The following is a 17,159-nucleotide window of genomic DNA, read 5'->3' on the forward strand; positions in this document are numbered from 1 at the left end:
CCAGGCCTCTGTTACGTCGCCCATTGGCGCGGGCGTGGCCGCGGATAAGAGGCCTGCTGGTCGCAGACCACTCAGTCCCACCAGCGCGCACCAGGACCGGCCACTAGCGACGGGGCTCTGTGGGGCTCCGCGCCGCTCCGCACTACCTCTCCCAAATCCCTGCCCCGCCGCGGCGCGTCACTTCCGCCACCCCCAGGCCGCGGCTGGGGCGGGGAGCGCGGGGGAGGGGGCCAGGTCCGAGGGAAGTCCGCCCGCGCCCGAGCAGGGACTACATTTCCCGGGGGGCCTCGGCGCGGCAGCGGCGGGCGCGGCAACGTTCCCCGGAAGTGGAGCCCGGGACTTCCACTCGTGCGTGAGGCGAGCGGAGCCGGAGACGAGACCAGAGGCCGAACTCGGGATCTGACAAGATGGCCGGGCTGCCCCGCAGGATTATCAAGGTAACCGCCCGGGCCCGCTTCCGGCTACCCGCTCTGCTCTTGCCCTCTCGGCGGACCGGGCGGAGCGGTCCCTCGCTTCCTCCGGCCCGCGGCCCGCGCTGGGAGGCCCGAGGCAGCGCGGAGAGGGTCTGGCCGCGGCGGCGAGGGAAGTCGGGCGCTGGGGAGGGGGCGCCGGGGAGACTTCCGGCCGCAGTGGGGCAGCCCGGCAGCGGGGATCGGGGGCTCCCAGGCGGTCGGCCCGCGAGCGGGGAAGGCCTGGCCCGCGCCCTGGCAGAGGGTGGGGCCGCGGGCTTGCGGGGCTCTGGTCTTGGGAGCGGGCCTCCGCGGTCTCTAAGACCACCCCCGAGCGGAGGCCGCGGGCGCGCGGGAATCGCGGCGGGGCCCAGACTCCAGGCGGGGGCTGTGGCCCGACATGGTCCCTCGGCCTCGGATCCGTGTCTCGGCCCGGGCGGGAGCGCGGGGGTGCGGCAGCTGCAGGTTCAGAATGAATGAACCGGGAGGGTGAGGCCGGGCGGGGCCCTGTGCCACGGGAGGCGGCTCCGGGAGGGCCGCGCATCCTGCAGCCGCCGGCACATGCTCGCCCCTGGCTGCCGGGGTTCGGGGGACGTGGGGGCTCCGCGCCCCGCCACTCTCGCTTCCGTGATCTCCTCTTTAAATGCGTTTCCGCTCGTTATCTTTGCGAAGTGAGTTTACTCTAGTTGGCAAACTCTTTTAGGACTGTTTCTGTTTAGAGGAAATAGTTCTAACACGAGACCGAGCGGGGATTGGGGGAGGGGGTGCAGTACAGGTACGGGGGACCTTGTGAAACCTTTTGCCTCTCGATTTTGTGCGCTTTAAATTATCAATACCGTTTTTTAGCTCTTCATGAATATGTTCTTTGACAAGTATCAATGGAACCATGAAAAATTCATCTTGGTTTTGTAAACTCTTTACATAAATATCAAGTCCTCAGACGTGAAATGTTTCTTGCAGTCCACGAAGACAAAACCTTTAGGTTTTTTTGGTCAATTTTAGTGAAGGAAATTAGTTGAACCTCTGTGTTGCTCAGTATGCGAGTTAAAGTGTCTAAATTGCAGCATCATTTTGTTTGCTGTAACTCTGAACGTGTATTTAATCTAGTTTGTCCTTTAAGTTTGGGGGGAGATGCATGCTAAGTGATTGAAGGATGGTGTATTGTGTAGTGCGATTGCAATGAAATATATCTGAGATGGGGGTGTCTCTGACCTAAAGGTGCTTAATTTAGAGAAATAAGACGTGTTTTGTAAAGTAGCAAGTTTTAGCAAGTGGAGAAGTAGAACAGATTGTCATTGTGCGCTGGAGTCTAATGATGTGAACCTTCATAGTGTTGTGTAAAACAAAATCTTCATTTGTTGTGTTAAAGATTTGTCTTCGAACCCGTCCAAGGCAGTTTAATGGCTGTGTGTTGGAGGATACTTAACAATGTGGTTGTAATACAATCACATGGCCCCAGTGGTCATGTTTATTGAGGCCCCACTTGAAAATGAGGGGTGGAAGATAGAGCTGTGTACATCAGATATCCTTGGATTTTTATTTACTGTTATTCAGGTTATCGACTAAGTACCTAGTACACATTGACATTCAAGATAATTCTCCAAAATACATAATGAATGAAAGACTTTACATATTTTTTTCATTTTTGCTTAATGCTGGAGATATTCTGCAATAATATGAAAGTCTTAGATGGAAAAATAAATTCTGTGGGACCTTGTATATAAACTTACAGATATGACTTGAAGCAATAAGTTGAAGTCCTCATAATTCAGTTCATTTGGCATACAATAATTTAGTTTACACCAGACTTTTGCATTTTGCTATTTAAAACAAGACAGTGATAAGTCATATATACTCTTAATTTAGAGTCTTGTTGATAACATCTCTCTAATGAAAGGTCCCTTGGTTTGGGTATTATCTTGTAAGAGTTCGGTGGTTTTACTTTAATGCCATTTATAGCAAAAAGAACTGTTTTCTCCAATCCCTAGGAAGGATTAAAAGATTATACTATTTTCTTTCTAGTGCCCATGCTTATATTATGTAGGCTTTTTCATAATCTGTGAAAATGTTTATTTTTTATATCAGAATTTAAAAAAAGAAGCTTGTCTCTTCTATGTCAACTACAATACAAGGTTCTGTGTGGAATATAATGGTGGCAGTGGAATATAATGGGGTAGCACTACTGTCCTGAATGATGGGAATGTACCATCTCTCATTGGACAGTGTGATGCTTTCTACCTCAAAATGGGCATTATTTACATTTGCAAAATTCTTCAACCACTTGGTACTTGCAGAAGTCTTGTGAAGTAGACAATACATTATATAGGCTAGAAACCCATTCAAAGGACTTTCCTAGGGTCTTAAAACTGGCAGGAGGCAGAACTTGGATCTTGACCCAGTGTGACCTTCCCCTGCCCCTTGTTATTATGAAATGACGTAATATATGTCAAAGTACCTTAACAACTGTAACCATACACATAAAGGTGATTTTTTGAATTACTATTCACCCAGTTGCTGTCCCACTCAGATTCCCATTTCTAATCCAGTAGCAAATTCTGTGGGCTCTATTTTTCAAATTATATCCTGAATCAGACACATTTCCCTATCTCTCTGAAACCACTGTTCAGTTCCATCATTTGTTACCTGGCCTACTGTATTGATCTCCTTTTAAACGGCAGCTAGTGTTACTTTTAAAAACATAGATCTTGTTACTTCCCTGCTCAGAACTCCACAGAGGTTCTGCAGCACACTTAAAATCTTGACTTTTTTTCCCTCCTAGCTACCTACCTCCATCCATCTGGGATCTGCCTACCTCTGAGATCATCTCCCACACTTCTCCCCTTGGGTCACTCCATTGCAGCCACACTGTTGCTCTGCTGTACCCTGAACAATAAAAGGCTACGCGTGTTCCATTCACAGGGCTTTCCTCCTGTTTATTGCGTTGCTTGCTTTGTCATAATGTTCAGTTCTTGGCTCACATGTCATATTCTCAGAGAGGATTACCTTAACTGTCCTAAAACACAGTCCTCCCTCCTCCCCCATGGTTGCTCTTTAGCCCCTATTTCGTCTCTTCTGTATAGCACATATCATCACTCAAAGTTATATTATTTACTGTTTATCTCTACTCCCACTAAAGCTCCATGAAAGCAGGAATTCTTGGATGACCTGGGCATTGTTGAAATGCCTAGAACACATAACCTGCAAATCTAATGTCTCGGCTCTGAAATACTGATTGAATGAATGAATGAGCTTCAGTCTCTTTGAAAGAAAGTTTCAGGAGAGTTATTCTATATAATTTGACATTGTTACTGCTCAGTAGATTCTATCTGAATCTGTGCCTGAGCTAAAAGTTTCTAATTCTACCCATAAATTCATTAAAAACAAAACAAATCAATCTTTTATTTTGTTGACTGGGAAATACATAGAGCACCTTTGAAAGGTTCTAAAGGGTACATAGAGGAAAATTAAGACTCATCTGTCCTTCAGCATTCCAGTTTCCCTCCCCAGACAGCCACAACTTTTATTGTATATTCTTCCCAAAAGACCAGAGAGACTTAGTGCATATATGTTAGGCCTATTCCCCTCCTCCCCAAGTAAATGCTGTACCTGATCCCTCCCCTTGCCCCCACCTATGTCTTCGAGGTGACTAGTTTTCTAAAGAGCTGTTTTGTGGAACCTTGTGGTTAGGCCTTAATTTAACTAATTGCATATTGATAACTATTAGATTGTTCCCCATATTTTGCTATACAAACAGTGCTGTAATGAATGGTCTTATATATAGTGATATTTTGCACATGTATGAGTTACACTGAATCTTGGCAGTTACGTGTTTAGCTACAATTATAGGATTTTTTTTTCTCTCTCTTTTCCTGGGCAAAACCTCTTTTAGTCTCTAAAAGTGACAGAGCAATTAAAGCTTAAAGTCACATAAGTTGAAAGCCACCTAAAATAAGAGATCCTCCTTAATCTATCTGTCATAAAGAACCGGAGTATTTTGCGAACAAATAAATGAAATCTGTAGTTGTGGCTTGGTCAAAAACAAATTTATTTCAGCTTTACGTGTTACACTGACAGAATGACATTCCTTTAATTTTCTTCTCAAAATTAATCATGAAGTCAATAAAATATAGGCTTAGGAAACAGTTAACTTACTCAAGCAGTTGACTTATTTGATTAAAACCTAGCAAACCAACCTTCTGAAATTAGAATTTCACCAGTCTTCCCTACAATTTATTTTCTCTTTGGTGAGGTTTAGTTTCAAACTCTTAAAAAACCTGTTATGAGCTGACTGAGTCTTGAGTTCTGTTTTTTACTTTAATAATTTTTATTTTAAAAAATACAGATTTTTAAAATTATAGTTTATAATAAATTTATTTTATTTATTTATCTTTGGCTGCGTTGGGTCTTTGTTGCTGCACGCAGGCTCTCTCTAGTTGTGGCGAGCGGGGGCTACTCTGTTGCGGTGCGCAGGCTTCTCATTGTGGTGGCTTCTTTTGTTGCAGAGCACGGGCTATAGGTGTGCGGGCTTCAGTAGTTGTGGTGCATGGGCTTAATTGCTCCGCGGCATGTGGGATCTTCCTGGACCAGGGCTCGAGCCCGTGTTCCCTGCGTTGGCAGGAGGATTCCTAACCACTGCGCCACCAGGGAAGTCCCTCTTATCACCATTTAAAAGCCACTCATTTGATATGTATTTTAGTATATAAGGTAGTTTTTAGTAAGAAAAACGATTCAGAAAACTGACCCTTTTTTTAAGCCCTGAGAATCTTTGGCTCATAATGTTTTTTCCCATTTAAAAAAAAAAAGGCATGAAAACTTACCATGATGAAGATGGACTTGTTATAAATCGTAATTAAAACATTCTTAGGAAGCAGATAAACTCATATAGTAAAAACTTGAGTAGAGGACTTCCCTGGTGGCGCAGTGGTTGAGAGTCTGCCTGCCGATGCAGGGGACGTGGGTTCGTGCCCCGGTCCGGGAAGATCCCACATGCCGCGGAGTGGCTGGGCCCGTGAGCCATGGCCGCTGAGCCTGTGCGTCCGGAGACTGTGCTCCGCAACGGGAGAGGCCACGACAGTGAGAGGCCCGCGTACCGCAAAAAAAAAAAAAAAACTTGAGTAGAAACAGTGTAGTTTTTAGCTCTTTTGGTTGTTGTCCCAATTTAAGAGTTTTCTGACCTTCTTCCTAGTACAATAAACCATACTTTTTGCATATGACTTCTGGGGATTCAGATTCTTGACAAGTTTATTCGTGAATCCCCTCAATCTCCACGGATTCCAGGTTAAGAATCCCTGAATTACTTTTGGTAGTGATTAAACTTTCAGGCTATATGCATATTATTTAATATACTACCTAATGTTTTGATTATGGAATGTAGGCATAACTGAAAGTAGGTTAAAAATCAAGTGTTGTTTTTTAAGCTTTTCTTTGTCAAGCACTTTCTTCAGTCCAGATTGATCAGCTCTCACACAATAGAAATTGAGAGTTGTCAAATTATTAAGTACTTCCTGAGTATCCAGCATGCTAAATAATGATATCAGAAATATTATGCATTTGCTTTGTAGTAATTGAGTTTTTTCCCACACTTCTGATGACTTACAGCCATATACAGTAGAGAACACTATCCTTTTCCTTCTCTGATGAGGAGACTGTAGGCCAAAGAAATTGGATGACTGAGATTCCTGACCTGCAAGTCAGTATCTTTGCTTTTTTCCCTATGCTGTATCTAGTGTTTCGGTTTACCTATGTGTAAATGGATTTAAGAAGAAAATAACTTACGCACCTCAGATTCAAGTAGTATGGATTCTGAACATACATTTGAATGTGCTATCATGAACATTGATGCATAAGCACTGTAGAAATAAATAGCAGAACCAAGGAAATGAGGATGGCATGCAGCAGGAGCTTTGGACATTATGGTTGTAGTCATCACAGTTCTAATGTGGGTGCCTAATTACTATATTATATAATTTTACTTTCTAAAAATGAAATAGATCTGAAAGGCATAATATATGTAGCAATGTTACATCAAGAAATAAGAATTCTTTTTTTCCTATATGAAAGAAATGTAATGTATGAAGGACATCAGCATGGATATACAAATTAGGAGATGAATAATAGGGAATCAGTTAACTTCAGCTAAAATCTTAGCAACTTTTAAAAATGCTTCCCAAGTTTTTTTTATTTTAAATACTAAGTAGTCATCTTCAATTTGTAGATTAAATAGGATGTGGGATCACCATAGTCTGAGAGTGAGATCTGTGGTCCTGGCATCTCTGGTGACAGAAACCATGTGTGATCGGAAGAAATGGGTAGGTAACTGGTTAAGAGCCCTCAGAGAATCAACAGAAAGCATTCTTTATTATCCATTTTTCCAAGAGCTACACCACACCATTCAGGGCATTGTATGTTTGTTAAAATCCTGGATGTAGCTGTTCTAAAATCCCCTAGGGATACTTAGGCATAGAAATTTTTATAGTTCTGAGTTGACCTGTAACTCAGATGTTTCTGAATAATTAGGATTAGGCTATAATTTGAAGTACTTCTAGGCATTGGTTTCAGAATCTAATGTTGACATATTTCTCTTTTTCTTTTTCTTTTTTTTTTTTTTTTGCGGTACACAGGCCTCTCACTGTTGTGGCCTCTCCCGTTGCAGAGCACAGGCTCCGGACGCGCAGGCTCAGCGGCCATGGCTCATGGGCCCAGCCGCTCCGTGGCATGTGGGATCTTCCCGGACCGGGGCATGAACCCGTGTCCCCTGCATCGGCAGGCGGACTCTAAACCACTGCGCCACCAGGGAAGCCCTGCTTTTTTTTTTTTTAATTGTCTATTTCCTCTTCATATTTTCAAACTCCTTTAGTTTTCAGTACCATCACAATATGTCACTGTCAGAGGTTTGGTCTGTTTTGGGCAAATCAGTTTTTATTTTTAAAGTCTACAATCCAGTGACTGAAGGCACTGTAGTGGAGAAAATACTAGAAAGAAATCTAACAAATGTTATCTTTGTGTCTTGAGACTATGGGTGCTTTTTATTTCTTTAGAGCTTTCTAGGATTTCTTTATAGTTTATACTAAGGAAAATGCTATTGCTGTAAAGTCACTGTGTTTTTAGTGACCTTTAAGGACCATTGGGATTACCATCCCCTTTACCCCCTTACTATGGAGCAGGGGCAAAAGTGGCTTTAGTAAGCTAGTAAGAGCCCAAGGCCAAATTTCAATCTTCCATAACATTGCGATTTGTCTCCCTTTTTATTATCCATTCATAAAACATGTTTCAGTTCAATTAAATGGACATTTATTGAATGCACAGTATGTATTCACTAAGCCAGTAAAAAAAGATAGGCATCGCTGTCTGGTGAAAAATAGAGCTGTGAAACAAGAAATTACAGTGAGGTGTGTTATAAAAGAAGGAATATCTGGGATTTACCATAGTCTGAGAAAAGGTATCAATATCTGTTGAGGAGTGTTTTTAAACTTGAAGAGCAGTGGGGAGAGTGGACACAGGGAATAGTAGATATGAAAGCTGGAAGGAGAGAGAGGGAGAGAGAAAGAGGGAGAGAGGGAGAGAGGGAGAGAAAGCAAGCATGAATGCATTATATATACCAGAGATCCATTATGTGTGGTGGATAGTGTCTTATTGTAGTTTAATTACAGGCTTTTGCGTGAGTGCTGTTTAGTAATATAGTTTACCTTAAGATGGACTGCCTCTCTGGGGTGGCATATTCCTCTCCTGCTCTCCTGGGTCCCTGGATTTGGGGAAGTTCGGGGTTCCAGTGAGAAGGAACTAAAGAGCAGGTGGAAAATACATTTGAGGTATCACTGCATCAGACCATAACCACTCTAATGTGAGTTTTAAACAAGACGTTTTTCATTCAGTAAGCCTAAAGATAGAATTATCTTACACTTGTTTATATATTAATTTGAATTTCGTGTTTTCCACTAAGTGGAGGGTATTTGTACCTACTTAATTTCCTTACTTGTATTTAGAGAGAATAAGGAAAAGTGCTTTCCAGTAAAATTCCCCCTACGTTTGCACTGCAGTTCTTGCTTTGGCTTTTTTAAAAAAGTCATTTCTTTTCACAGTTGGAGGCACAGTGATTTACAGCTATAAAGCTTGAAGTTTCTTACCTTTAGCTGTAAAAGAGCTATTCCCATTAAGTAAATTTTTTTTTTCCCCCTGAACGAAGTACTCTGTCTACCCTGTCTTTATTGTTGTGGTTCAGATAAGGGTTAAACTAAAAGTGCTGCAATCTCCGTTCAGGTTCCTGCCACTGACTGTGATTAGAGGTCAGTAAACACTTGGCCAAACCTTGCCTATTTCTTATCAGAATCTTCCCTTAGTTTAATTGGGTGGGCTGCTGATGTCTTGAGTGGTAGGAAGTAGAAGATATTTTCTGTGAATATTGGTCTGTAATCTGAGCAGTTTATGGTAGTGCATCAGAATTACCTGGGTGTTTATAAATTTAACAGTTGCCAGCCCCAGAATTTTTTTTGTTATGTTTTGTCTTAAGATCTCCAGATGATTTTAGTGTGCACCTTGCAGAAACAATGGCCTAGTATATGCTTGGCTTCAATGCGAAGTTGGGTAGAATGTGGTAGAACTAAAATCATACATAAAGCCAGTAGTTTCTCATATAGAAAACAAAAGCATCAGTGGGAACACCGAAGATGTGACATTCTGGATGGGGAAACCCTCCAAGTTTGGTTTAGGGAAAGAAGTTTTTAGGGGGGTGACATTTGAGCTGAATTTTGAAAGATAAGGAGAAAAACGGGGTCGGGGGAGAAGAATGTCATTCCAGGTTAGACATATCAAACTCTAGGAAGATATTTGAGCAGTGCTAAAACTGTAACATGAGTCAGCACTTCTTCACTTGGACCACAGACACTTCAAATGCAGTCTTTAATTTGAAAGAGTTTTTTTTCCTTTAGAAGTGTAATTCATGGATATATAGTCATTACTAAAAAGTCAGTATACAAACTGTTACAAACTAAAAGTAATCCAGTAATACAGATGATTTCCCCTTCACTTTCTTTTGCTATTCCAGTCTCCACTTCATAGAAAAAATGCTAAAATCTGACTGAATATGAAAGGAAAACCAAAATGCTTCATATTTTTGAGATACAAATCACATATAAAATTCACCTTTTCAAATGTACAATTCAGTGGTTTTAACATTCACGAAGTTGTGCAACTATCACCGCTTTCTAATTCCAGAACTTTTTCATCATCCGAAGAAGAAACCCTCTACCCTTTAGCAGTCCCTCTCTGTCCCTACTCCCTCAACCCCTGGCACCCGTGCAGCTACTTTCTCTATGGATTCACCTATTCTGGACATTTCATATAAATGGAATCATAAAATACAGCTTTTGGTGTCAGACTTCTTTCACTTAGCATGTTTTCAAAGTTCACCCATATTGTAGTATGTATCAGTACTTCATTCCTTTTTAAATTTTTTTAGTTGAAATTTTTCTAAGTAAATACTTTTAAGAAATTACAATGCTGAATGAAGCAAAGCAGAAGTTTTAGCAGGTAAAAATCTGTATTGGTTCCCATAAAACTAATCACATTTGCAACCTGCATTTCTTTCTAACGTTTAAGAAGTATCCTTTAGCCTTGTGAGCCGTTGTTATTATTTTTTAAATTGTCAGCAGCCAGTAAATTTTTATCGTTAAAGATTGGATTTGGGGAATTCTTTGGCAGTCCAGCGGGCACTTTCACCACCCGGCCTGGGTTCAATCATTGGTCAGGGAATTAAGATCTTGCAAGCTGCACAGCACGGCCAAAAAAAAAAAAAAAAAGATTGGTTTTGATTGCTGGAGAATGAAAAACTTGAGCCAATTCTGGTGAATAATGGGTAGGAACAGCACTGACTTTTATTTTTGTCTTAAGTATTAAGAAACTTTGTGACCTTGGCCAACTCACTTTTCCTGGGCCTCCATTATTTCTAGTTCCTTTTTAAAAAGTTCTCGTTGAGACAAAGCCATGATCATTTAATCCTGGAACTGACTTTCCTTTTTGGCTTTTAAATTGGACTTTAAGCAATTCTCAAAAAAAAAAAAAACAAAAAAACAACCCAGGACAAATGCTGAGTAGTAGCAATATTCTGAAATTTTGAATAGCTTTCCAGTATAGCTAATATGAAGGCCTGTATCCTATCTGCTATGATAGTTTTAAAGCCTTTAAATGTTCATGTTCTCTTGGGGTTCAGACCTTGGACCTTTTCTCATTATATATTCTCCTGAACACATTTATTCATTTTCTTGGCTGCAGTCAGCATTGATCAGTGATTCCAAAATCTAATGGTGAGTCTCAGGTCTCTCCAAGTGCCTACTTTTTATCTCCACTTAGATGTCTTGCACACATTTTAAAATCAACTTTATTTTACAGTGGAATGTATTCATTTTGCTGTCTCCCCCTCCCTTGCATTAGTACCTTTGGTGTTTCTTTTCTTTATTAATTACATTAACATTACCCAGTTGCCTACAATTTACTTCTGTTTCCTCTTCTCTCCTCCCCGCTCTTCTCTCTTAGACATTCAGTCATAAGCCGACTGAACCTTAGAAATGCCTGTCCTTCTCCTAACCCATTCCTGTCTCCCATCCTCTCAGGTTCTTACCCTCTCCTGCATGTTTTTGCAGTAATCGGAGAACAAATCTTTTTGTCTTCACTCACTCACACTCACACACACACACACACACACACACACACACACGTGCTGTTTCTCTCTCTCTCTTCATTTTCCACATTGCCACATTCTAAAAACACCCAATGTGATCATGTTACTCTCTACTGTGTTCAGGCTAGAGTTCAGATTCCTTAACTTGGCATGCAAGGCTTTTTCACAACCTGGTCTTTTCATCTTAATTCATTGCCATCTCCTTCCCTGTCTCCCCTCTCCTATACAACGTCTGATACTGATGGTGTTTACCAGTTAAAATGATGTATTTTCCAACTTTTGAATTATGCCATGTTGGCAAGGGAACATCCTTTGTATGAAATGTGACTGCCCAGCACTCTGTGTTGGTTGGGATTGGGTTTTTTTTCTCCTTCTGAGACAATCTTGACTGTAGTCATCTTGCTTATATTCCTAGTATGAAGTATATTGTGGTAGAGAAACTAGAAATACTATTTTCTGCGTGAAAAGAAAATCAGGGATAAAATTTAAGTCATTTGCTTTATTTTCTGAAATCCTATAAAGGCACTCTAGGAAACAAATGTTGGACGTATTGTTAATTGAGTCATCATAGTGAAAAAAACTTTTTTTAATTTTTGACAAATAAAAATTGTGTGTATTTAAGGTGTACAAGGTGATGTTTTGATATATGTATACATTGTGAAATGATTACCACAAACTAACATTATCTGTCACTTTCCTTCCTTACTTACCTTTGTTGTTTTTGTTCTGGTGGTCAGAGAGATCTCTTAGCAAATTTCAAGTATATAATACATTACTATTAACTATGGTCAGCATGCTATACATTAGGTCTTTCGTCTTCTAACTGAAAGTTTGTATCCTTTGATCATTATCTTCCCTTTCCCTCCACCTTCCAGACTCTGGTAACCACCTTTCTAATCTGTTATTTTGAGTTTGACTTTTTTTTTTTTAAGGTTCTGCACATAAGTGACATGCCTATTTGTCTTTGTGTCTGGCATATCTCACTTAGCATTATGTCTTTTGGGTTCATCCACATTGTCACAAATGGCAAGATTTCATTCTTTTTTAAAAACTGGTGAAAAGATATTTTAATTTGCTCTTTGTAGCCATCAGAAAAATAAAATATTTGACACTCCTTGGGTTAGGGTTTTGAGCGCCATGTATACTTTTTTAAAAAGCCTGTATACCTTTGCCCTCATGGTTCTCATACATACACACTAGCCTTTTGTTTTCTACTGCTTAATTGATAATAGTGGGTTAGTTGTAACAGGGCCATAAACATAGGAGTTGGAGAAGACCAATGTCATCTCCATTTGTTGTAGGGATTGCACTAGCAGATTTTACTGTATTAGTATGCAATGGGACTCTGATAGCCAAGAACCCAGTCCTACTCAGCAGGCATTCACTCCCTAAGCCCCTCAGGTGTGGATGTAAAAATGCAGATATTTAGGTCCACTATAATGAAAAAAGAAAGTAGGTCTTGCATATGTTCCCACTTATGAGTAATCAAGTTATAGCAATTTTAACATTTTAAGAGTGCACAAGTTACAGCAATTTTAATATTTTAAGAGTGCACACATACACTTCTTTACTGCAAAGTGCTACTTTATTTTTTTCTTTTTTTATAAATTAATTTAATTTATTTATTTTGGCTGCATTGGGTCTTCGTTGCTGCGCGTAGGCTTTCTCTAGTTGCGGCGAGCGGGGGCTATTCTTCGTTGCAGTGTGCGGGCTTCTCATTGCAGTGGCTTCTCTTGTTGCGGAGCACGGGCTCTAGGTGCGTGGGCTTCAGTGGTTGTGGTACATGGGCTCAGTAGTTGTGGCTCGAGGGCTCTAGAGCACAGCCTCAGTAGTTGTGGCGCACGGGCTTAGTTGCTCCACGGCATGTGGGATCTTCCTGGACCAGGGCTCGAACCCGTATCCCCTGCATTGGCAGGCGGATTCTTGACCACTGCGCCACCAGGGAAGTCCTGCTACTTTATTTCTTTGGTTGAATCATTAAGCCAATTGGGGTTATGTATTTATGTAAATAAATTATGACAAATGTATGTTAATTTTTAAATTTATTTTTATTTATTTTTATTTTTTTGCGGTACGCAGGCCTCTCACTGTTGTGGCCTCTCCCGTTGTGGAGCACAGGCTCCGACGTGCAGGCTCAACAGCCGTGGCTCATGGGCCTAGCCGCTCCGCCGTATGTGGGATCTTCCTGGACCGGGGCACGAACCCGTGTCCCCTGCATTGGCAGGCGGACTCTCAACCACTGCGCCACCAGGGAAGCCCTGTATGTTAACATTTTAAACATTACGAGTATTAGTGAGTACACTGAATATCTACTGTGTTCCTTGTACTGATTGTTGACAGGTCCCTCTATTGTTTATGGCAGACTAAAACAAATACTCAAGATAATTTTTTCTGCTTGGTACATATCAGCTACTTCATTTTGCCATTAGCTGGCATGTGTAGTAGAATGATTGAATTCAAATATTTGACTTTAGTAAAATGAAAGCCAGTGTATGGCTGGAGCAGGAGGAGAGGGGTAGTATAGAAACACACTAACATTCATTAAAAAAAAAAAAGAAGATTGTATTTTTGTTTTGTTTTGTTTTGTTTTTGTTTTCTTGCGGTACGCGGGCCTCTCTCTGTTGTGGCCTCTCCCGTTGCGGAGCACAGGCTCCGGACGCACAGGCTCAGCGGCCATGGCTCACGGGCCCAGCCGCTCCGCGGCATGTGGGATCTTCCCGGACTGGGGCACGAACCCGCGTCGCCTGCATCGGCAGGCGGACTCTCAACCACTGCGCCACTAGGGAAGCCCAAGAAGATTGTATTTTTTAAAGCCCCAAATGTTGCAGTCCAAGTCCAAAGATTCACCTTATAATTATAAAATTGTAGGTGTTTACATTATCATACTAGTTAGTCTCTCTTATTTATATCACAGAGTTAATCATATAACTTCTGTTGGAAAACAGAAAAATGTGATTGCGAACTACAGAAATATTGCCCATTTTGCTCAGTATCAAGAGTCTTATTGTTCTTACATCTACTGAAAAGCTTTATAATGGAAGTGAGAAAGACTGAGAAAGGTTATTTATATCCTCTGGCAGGAAGATCACTTTCCTTAATCTTGATTTGTGCAGCTTACCTTTTTCTTTAGATTCATTTGATGCCCAAATATGTGAAATTGTTGCCTCAAAGTATTACCAAGCTGTGTGCAGAATTGCTGGACTTTAAATATTTATTTTTAAATAAATTTATTTATTTATTTTTGGCTGTGTTGGGTCTTCGTTTCTGTGCGAGGGCTTTCTCTAGTTGCAGCGAGCTGGGGCCACTCTTCATCGTGGTGCACGGCCCTCTCTTGTTGCAGAGCACAGGCTCCAGACGCGCAGGCTCAGCAGTTGTGGCTCACGGGCCCAGTTGCTCCGCGGCATGTGGGATCTTCCCAGACCAGGGCTCGAACCGGTGTCCCCTGCACTGGCAGGCAGATTCTCAACCACTGCACCACCAGGGAAGCCCGGGACTTTAAATCTTTTATCAGGGTACTGGAGAAGTATGGTTGGGGAGAAGTTGGTTGGATAGTGGTTGGGAGTCTCAGAATTCTCCCACGTTTGTGAAATTCTGTTTGGGTCATTCACACTTGGGTGAGGCTTACTTAGAGCACATTATCAGATTGTTCTCTAAAGAGCATCTAGCTGAGGTCCTCTGCTTTGAAAGGCGAGGAAAGGTGGCTTTTAGTTAGTATAGGGTTGGTCCTGACTTCTGTGAAATTCACTTTGATACCAATAAATCACCTTTGAATCCCGAATTTGATTATTTTCTAGTTGTTGGATATGGGCACTGTGGCTTCTGCCTGTGTCAAGTGGAAAGGCTCCCAGACATCTGTGGGCCAAGGTGCTTGTGTGGGCTCCCTCTAGACTTGTCATTTCCTTAACTGGCACAGCTGCCCTCTTGCTTCCCAGCTGTCCTTTGTGTCTTTTGCTGAGTAGAGGGCCAGAGGGGTGGGGTGGTACTAGGTGGAGTGCAGGCGGCTGGGCTGATCCTTACTCTGTCAGTCTGTGAACACCTGGGAGCTGTCACATATGTCAAGTTGTTACTTAGGTGACTGAAAGATGAAAAGAGAACTTTAAGGTATTGTGGAGCTAGCAGCTATAGGAAGCAGCTACATCTCCTAAGTCTGGGGGGAGAAATGAAGAGAAAAAGTTGAAGTTATTAAAATTTAGAAACTTGAGAGAAGGAGCCCTAGCTGGGATCCAGACCTCTGAAGAGAGTCTCGCCTTCTTGTGGGGGAGCCTGTGGGGCCGTGCAGGGAGAGGTGCTGTGACAAACTGGCTCTCTCAGTGTGGGATAAACTGCGAATTGGATGAATTGCTGCAGGGATGTTGGGTGATGCTCACAGGCACTTCAGGTGGACAAGAAGCCTGGAAGAGGCAAGTCCCGTCTAGCAGCTTTAGCACTGCCCACCTCATCTGCTGAGTTTAACAGGGAGCCCCTGGCAGAGCAGAAATGTGGTTTGCAGAGTCCCACCTCCAGAATCACAAAGTATAGAAGGATAAGTGAGAGATACTTACTTTACATCTGGCACAGATATAAATTTCCCAGTGTAGAGGGTTTTGGTTTCTTTTTTAATTTTTAAAAATTTATTTATTTATTGATTGGCTGTGTTGGGTCTTAGTTGCTCCGTGTGGACTTTCTCTAGTTGGGGCGAGCGGGGACTAATCTTCATTGAGGTGCGCGGGCTTCTCATTGCAGTGACTTCTCTTGTTGTGGAGCACAGGCTCTAGGTGCACGGGCTTCAGTAGTTGCAGCACATAGGCTCAGTAGCTGTGGTGCACGGGCTTAGTTTCTCCACGGCATGTGGAGTCTTCCCGGACCAGGGCTTGAACCCGTGTCCCCTGCATTGGCAGGCAGATTCCTAACCACTGCACCACCAGGGAAGTCCCCAGTATAGACGTTTTAAACATAGAAAGCTGCCTGACCTTCTGGTCCAGCCCATGACAGGGAAGGGCAAGAAGCTCTTGAGATATGGCAGTATTTGGCTTGACTTCAGTCCTACAGTATTAGGAATTTATAGTTTTTTAAAATGTGTGTATTTGTTTTGATTTTTTTTGTAAGTATTATATACTACAGAGAAATGCCTTTGTACCAAATCACTGGAATCCCCCACTTTATTTGGCCAGCCCTCAAATCTCAGGAAAGACAGAACTGCATACCTTCAAGTGGGGATTAAAGAGAGAAAATGCCAAGGGGGACAAGTTCCGCCTGCCTTTGACTCTGCATTAGCCCTGAGGACAGGGCTTCATATACTACTAGAGCAAGTTAAGAGACGTATTTTCTCTTTACACCTTTTAGTTATAATTTTCTCTTTACACCTTTTAGTTATAAACTCTTTGTCATTCACCTAACGTGAAGGCAGAGGTGTGAAGCACTGCTGGATGCTGAGGATTCCAGGCTCTAATTGTGATGTGTGAAAAGAACCCTTGGCTCTAGAGTGGACTTCTACTGGATAGGCTTCTGTGTGCATTTATGAGAATTAAATGAAACAATGTATGTGAACATCCAACTCAATTTTAGGGATTAATCCAGTTGTCAGTCCCTGCACATTGGAGTTTTAACTAAATTTATCTAGCTCTCCAGTTCTTTAAGCTCTGAAAGTCTAATGTCCTGCCCAAAGTTTGGCCATTTATTAGTAGTTTAAGGTCTTGAAGTTTCCTTGTTTTCTGTGTGGTTCTGGGATTGTACATGCTATTAACTGAGACAAGAATCCATTAGTTGCAAGCGTTTTGCAAGTTTAGTGATTTTTATTGAGTTAGTTTAGCAGCAAATGGTGTAACTCACCTTGTTGGCTCTCGGTTTTCTCTTTTCTCATTTCTCTCCACTTGCGTTGCTCCGCTGCTTAGATTCTCTGATGCCTGGTCAAACTGTGCAGCTCCTGCCCCCAAATCCTGGCAAGTACTCAGGTGAATAAAGAACCCTGTTTCCCTAAATTAGGACCCAGTTCCTTCCCTCAGTAAGCTTAAGGCACGGTACATACTGTACTTTTTTTTCTTTTAAATCAACTTTATTAA

General features: G+C 42.0%; 1 protein-coding gene across 1 annotated transcript in view; it reads left to right on the plus strand.

Annotated features, from left to right (window-relative positions):
• Positions 1-249: 249 nt before the first annotated feature.
• Positions 250-17,159, plus strand: part of UBE2N (ubiquitin conjugating enzyme E2 N) — a 34,379-nt gene continuing 17,469 nt past the window's right edge. The window contains exon 1 of the mRNA XM_060164892.1: positions 250-437. Within this exon, the coding sequence (XP_060020875.1) occupies positions 408-437 (30 nt within the window). The 5' untranslated portion in view covers positions 250-407. The remainder of the gene's footprint in view (positions 438-17,159) is intronic.

Source organism: Lagenorhynchus albirostris, chromosome 11, assembly GCF_949774975.1.
Source record: "Lagenorhynchus albirostris chromosome 11, mLagAlb1.1, whole genome shotgun sequence".
NCBI lineage: Eukaryota > Metazoa > Chordata > Mammalia > Artiodactyla > Delphinidae > Lagenorhynchus > Lagenorhynchus albirostris.